Raw genomic sequence first — 5,951 nt, 5'->3', positions numbered from 1 at the left:
CATCAACACTCAGGAAGCAGCAGTCATGAAATCAAACGACATATTGTATTAAGAAAATCTGCTGCCTAATAAGACCTCTTTAAAGTGTTCAAGAGTAAAGATGTCAGTTTGAGGACTATGGTGTGCCTGACTAAAGTCATGGTATTTTCAATAACCTCATATGCATGTGAAAGTTAAACAATGAATAAAGAAGACTATAGAAGAATTGATGCATTTGAGTTATGGTGTTGCAGGAGAATATTATTATTAAAAATTAAAAATTAAAAAATTTCCACCAAAAGATCAAACAAATCTGTGTTGGGAAAAGTACAGCCAGCATGTTCCTTAGAAGCCAAGATGGCCAGACTTCACCTTTTATACTTTGGACATAATATCATGAGACCAGTTCCTGGGGAATGACATCATGCTTGGTAAAGTGGAAGATGCCCCAACGAGATGGACTGGCACAGTGGCAGCAACAGTAGGCTGTGAAGTTGGCCCATGACCAGGTAGTGTTTCATACTGTTGTGCATAAGGTTGCTACGAGTTGGTACTGACTCGACAGCACCTTAAAACAACATTAAAGGCCAGTCAACCAAAAACTTGTATGAATAAAAGAATTATAGCTGAAAAGCAATCCTCTTTGGGAAAAGGAGGAGAAAGAGAAATAGCAGTTACTTTATTTCATCCATTTAAATCATACTCCTAAAACCAACAGAAATAATCTCTACACTTAAAGTTCTTGCTGTAGTTTGTAAGGAAAAAAACCAGATCAGAGTAAAGTTAACTATGATGACAAAACTGGAAAACTACCTCAAATATAAATTTTTATCAGATTTTTTCCCCTGCTAATTGGCTGTGATTTTAAGACCAGAGTGTGTGATCAATGTTGTTCTAAAGAAAAAAAGAGCGTGTTTTGATAGAATTATAATAAAAGACTCTCTTTAATAAAATAGCCTTCTTATATACACATGGTCTAACATATATGATAGGTCCTGTTATGGTCCTGTAGGTTAAGCACAGGACTGCTAACCACTAGGTCAGTGGTTCAAACTCCAGTCACTCTTCAGAAACCCTACACTGGGTCCCTATGAGTCAGAACTGACTGGATGGCACTTAACAACAACAAAAACAAAAGATATATAAAAAGTCAGCAAATGCAAGAAGTCTAATCTTAACCCATTGGAATCCAAGGGTGAATCCACAGGATGAAGAGGTCTGTGAGAAGTACTGGAGATTCATGTTTACTCCAAGCCATCCAAGTATTGTTTAGTTCTGTTGAGTCAGTTCCAACTCATAGTGACCCTATATAGGGTTTCCGAGGAGCAGCTGGTGGTTAGTAGTCCAGTGCTTATCCTGTAATTCTGCCACACCTGGACTCCATCTACAAGTTAAGCAATAGCAAGGTTCCTCCATAGACCCATTGGATATATTTGGTTACATCATAAAGGAAACTTCCTCACAAACGTTCAAGAGATACCCTATGGAACTAATCAAGGAGAGTCAGACCTGTTAGTGTACTTTACCTTAATCTTGAAGACAAGATTCCAGTGGGTGTCAGGTTGCACTAAGCCTGACAGTGAGATAGAACTGAACTGATCATATTTTGGCAGAGCAAAATCTTTTTTGTTTAATTTCCGGTGATTAGAATGGTAATTTATCCTCAAAACAGTTGAATTTATAACTACTATATGACCCTGAAATCCTATCAATCCGGAAGAAGTGAAAGCAGAAACAGTCTGCAGTACTTTTCACAATAGCCAAAGGGTGAAAACAACTAAAATGCTCAAAAGATGAATGGATCACCAAACTGTGGTATATGCATATAATGACAATGGAATATTACTCATCCATGAAGAGAAATGAAGTCCCAATGCATGCCATAACATGGATGAACCTTGAAAACATTATATTGAGTGAAATAAACCAGTCACAAAAGGACAAATATTGATATGAAATAAACAAATATGCAGAAACCAAAGATTATTAGTGGTTACCAAGAGTGGTAGGAGGAGGGTTGGGGAGGATTGCTTAGCAGGTATTATGTTTATGTCAATACTAGGGGAATAATTGGAAAGAATAGCAACAATAGTTGTACCACATAGAGAATATAATCAACGCCACTGAAATATACATGCAGAAATCGTTGAGATGGCAAATGCTTTGTTATGTGTATTTTCACTACAATAAAAACCAAACTAAACCCAAAACACACAAACAAACAAAAGGAATGGTATGTTAGCAGCAAATTCATTGGCTTCTTGTTGGCACTGGGGAGAAAGTAATATACCCATTCCCTGCCCCAAGTTTGTCTTACCAATAAACACATACAGTTTGAAAGTCTTTGGGAAACAAAAGACAACTTAAATGATCATAAAATGCATGAAGAAGGACTTCCCAGCTGAAGCTGGAATTTGGAATCTCAAAAAGCTTACCATTTTGCCTCTAAGTCCCTTGGTTCCACTTTCTCCTGGATCACCAGGCTCCCCAATCTCACCCTAAATAAATTCCAAAAAACAAAAAGTAAAACAATTATTATACTCAGAGGAGTATATCTAAATGTATTTTTTTAAAACTGATTCTATCATAGAATACATCTGTCTTTAATAGCCTTCTTTGAAATGTCTTTCTTTTTAAGCTTTCGTTTTTTTCTTGCTCTTATCAGAGCACACTCTAGCCTCATTGCTTTACTTTTCTGTCTCTCCAACCACAACATGGAGTTCTGGTGTGGCACTGTGGGTTAATGCACCAGACTGAAAGCAGTTTGAACTGCAAGTTCGGTGGTTCAGCCTCACCAGCTGCTCCTTGGAAACCCTATACAGGGTCACTATGAGTCAGAACTGACTCTATGGCACTTAACAACAACCACCACCACAGCACAGGCTCCTTGGAGACATAAAACTATGTTCTTTTTTTTTTTTGTCCCTTGACCTTAACGCAGGACTGGGCATTTACTTACCTTAGAGTGAAAACCTTAAGGCAGAGGACACCTTGCTAACTTATTACCTGATAATGTTTTACAACCACATTGGGACAAAAGAGTCAGACTAAATCACGTCATTTTGGTTTTCCTTATAGTTTACTTTCCTTTGACTAAAGATTATGACAAAGGGGAAGATGTACGTTGGAGGAGAGAAAAAAACCCACTTTCTTCATTTATTCATGAATTAAAAATGGAAATGTGACTATTTCTTTTTAAACAATCATATGCTCATAAACAAATGCATAATCTTAAAACATGGGGGAAACAGCCTGCTTCTTTCTTTCCTCCTTTCTCCTTGTTGTTAAGTGCTGTCAGGTCGGTTCCATTTTATAGTAACTATGTAGCAGGAACGGGGAAGGAACATCCAGCCCTATAATCTGTGAAGTCATTTGGTCTGTTCCTGCCAAGGCAACGCCACTGGGACTAGAAAGTCAATAAACCTACGTTTTTTTCATAGCAACATAAATTTATATTAATTGATGTTCTAAATATCCCAATGGCCCTTGGTAGAAAAAAAGTTTCCCCACCACCCTGCTGAATGGTGTCCTAATGTGGTGCTTTGGGTTAATGAGCTGGATTGCAAAGTCGGTTTGAACTGCAAGGTCGGTAGTTTAAGCTCACCAGCTGCTCCTCGGAAACCCTATACAGGGTTGCTATGGGTTGCAAGTGACTCGATGATACCTAAAAACAACCACAGCCTCTGCTGAATAGGGTTTCCAAGGAGCTACCGGTGGCTTTGAATTGCTGACTTTGTGGTTAGCAGTCCAGTGCTTAATCTACAGCACCACACCAGTACTCCCAGTACACCTTTCTCCTGTAAAACAGAATATTTATCATAATTGACTATCTTTCTATATTTCTAGGTTAATTTCACAGCCTCAGGCTGGTAATCTATCAAGCTTTACTGAGAGGTCCCCAGTTAGTATGAAGCACACAGTACCTTAGGTCCACTCTCTCCAGGGAATCCTTCTTGGCCCTGTAGATGACAGTAGGGAAGATTACCGTAAGTGTGTATCAAACAGGTAGATTCATTTTGATTTTATTCATGTTGATTTTATTTTTACCTGATGCCTTGTTTAGTTTTAATATTTCTGAACCAAGAAAGTATCAAAACAATTGGAACTTGAAAATGATATCGCACTAGCTGAGAAACTCCAATATCTAAATGAAACTATTTTCTGGTTTCATCAAAGTATCATGACAACCTAACATAATACATCTAAGGAGCTATAACTCACCTCTTCTTCTGTTGTAAGCCTATCACAGCATAGGTAGGTGGTTATTTAGCCATATGCTTCTAGTGGAGAAATTTGGGAAGCCTGCCTGTCACTTTGTCAGACTGGAGTAACTTGTGTGTTGCTATGATGCTAGAAGCTAGTCATTGGTATTTCAAATACTAGTAGGGTCACCCATGGTGGACAGGGTTCAGTGGAGTTTACAGACTAAGACAGACTAGGGAGACAGATCTGACAACTCACTTCCAAAAATTAGCCAATGAAAACACTGAATAGGGATTCCAAGGAAATACTCTGATTTTTTTTTTTTTTTTTTGACTGTGTTAAATAATTTCTCCACATAATTATAAAATTTTCATGTATGATGCCTAAGATTCAAATGATCAAAGCTACTTAATATTTCCTCTATCATAGGATATTTATGTTGTTTTCAATTATTCCCTATTCTAGTGACCAGGTCCCTGGACATTCCTCATTCATTAGTTTTTCTTTAAAAAAATTTTTTTAGATATTAATTTTGTTTTACAAAATTTCCAGACAGCTTTTTGCATCATTTCTGGTGGAATTTCACTTGGAGTTACATTGATACTTTATATGTTTTAGATTTTCTAACAAGAACTTAGTATACCTTTCAATTTATTCAGTTTTCTTTTATATGTTAGTAAACTTTTTTAGAGGTCTCACATATTTTTCAGAAAGGATATTCTTAACTAGATTATATTTTTGGTGCTAATGTAGATATGATTATTTTTTTTAAATAAAATTATAATTTCAACATAGCTATTGTTGTTATACAGAGATCAGTGATTTTGGTAAATCTATGAGCTTCACTTCCAGATATTTAAATATTCAGTGACAATATAAAATTTTTTTTGATGCAAAGTTGGAAGGCTTTATTTTTAAGTTATCACTTGGCCCAATATACTTAGGAAAGTTCCACAAAGCCTCTCACTAACAGCAAGAGTAAACAAGTCAGAGGGGGAAGCATTTTGGAAAGCTCCATGAATAAGCTCAGGCTGGCCACACACCTTCTCAAATAATTGAAAATCCATTTTCAAGTTTCATTTGTTGCCTGCATCTTACCTATCCCAGCAGAGCATTTTCTCCTAAGCCATACTCTCCACAGGGCACCAGCAAATCAATTATCAAAATAAATTTCTAAATGGTCTTATTCACAATCTGCATTTTTTTTCTTTCTTATTTTAAATGTGAAAAATGAACAAAACAACAAAAAATTAAAAGGAAAATGTCTAGCTTCCAGCAGATGCAACTTACCTTTGCACCTTTAGTCCCAACTCTACCATACCCTGGACTGCCATCGTCACCCTGTAAACAGAGCAATGAATACCAAAGATCCCAGACTACAGATAGAGGCAGACTTTCACAAGAGGACAACCAACCCATATGGTTTGATCAGTGATAGTGACCCTAAAGACAACAGTAAATAAGATACAGTGTACTGCTCCTTAGTCTTTTCATTACTAAAATGGAAATAACAGGAGTTCTGGTGTGGCGCTGTGGGTTAATGTGCTAGACTGTAAGGTTGGTTTGAAGCGCAAGGTCGGTGGTTCCTTGGAAAGCCTACACAGAGTCGCTATGAGTGGGAATTGACTTGATGGCACTTAACAACAACAATGTAATAACATAATGTGGTTTTAAAATCACCCACTATTATTGTAGATTCATCTATTTCTTTCTTCAAATCTATTAGAGTTTGCTTTATATATTTTGGAGCTCTTTCATTGGGAACATAG

The 5,951-nt window shown here is 36.9% G+C and overlaps 1 protein-coding gene across 1 annotated transcript in view; it reads right to left on the bottom strand.

Moving 5' to 3' along the window:
* Positions 1–5,951, bottom strand: part of COL6A6 (collagen, type VI, alpha 6) — a 158,481-nt gene that overhangs the window by 53,689 nt on the left and 98,841 nt on the right. The window contains exons 24-26 of the mRNA XM_006846634.1: positions 5,473–5,523; positions 3,903–3,938; positions 2,415–2,477 (exon numbers count right to left, since the gene is read on the bottom strand). Coding sequence (XP_006846697.1) covers positions 2,415–2,477; positions 3,903–3,938; positions 5,473–5,523 — 150 coding nt within the window. The remainder of the gene's footprint in view (positions 1–2,414; positions 2,478–3,902; positions 3,939–5,472; positions 5,524–5,951) is intronic.

Source organism: Chrysochloris asiatica, unplaced genomic scaffold, assembly GCF_000296735.1.
Source record: "Chrysochloris asiatica unplaced genomic scaffold, ChrAsi1.0 scaffold00028, whole genome shotgun sequence".
In the NCBI taxonomy this organism is placed as follows: Eukaryota; Metazoa; Chordata; class Mammalia; order Afrosoricida; family Chrysochloridae; genus Chrysochloris; species Chrysochloris asiatica.
This window is presented reverse-complemented; position numbering and strand designations above follow the sequence as displayed.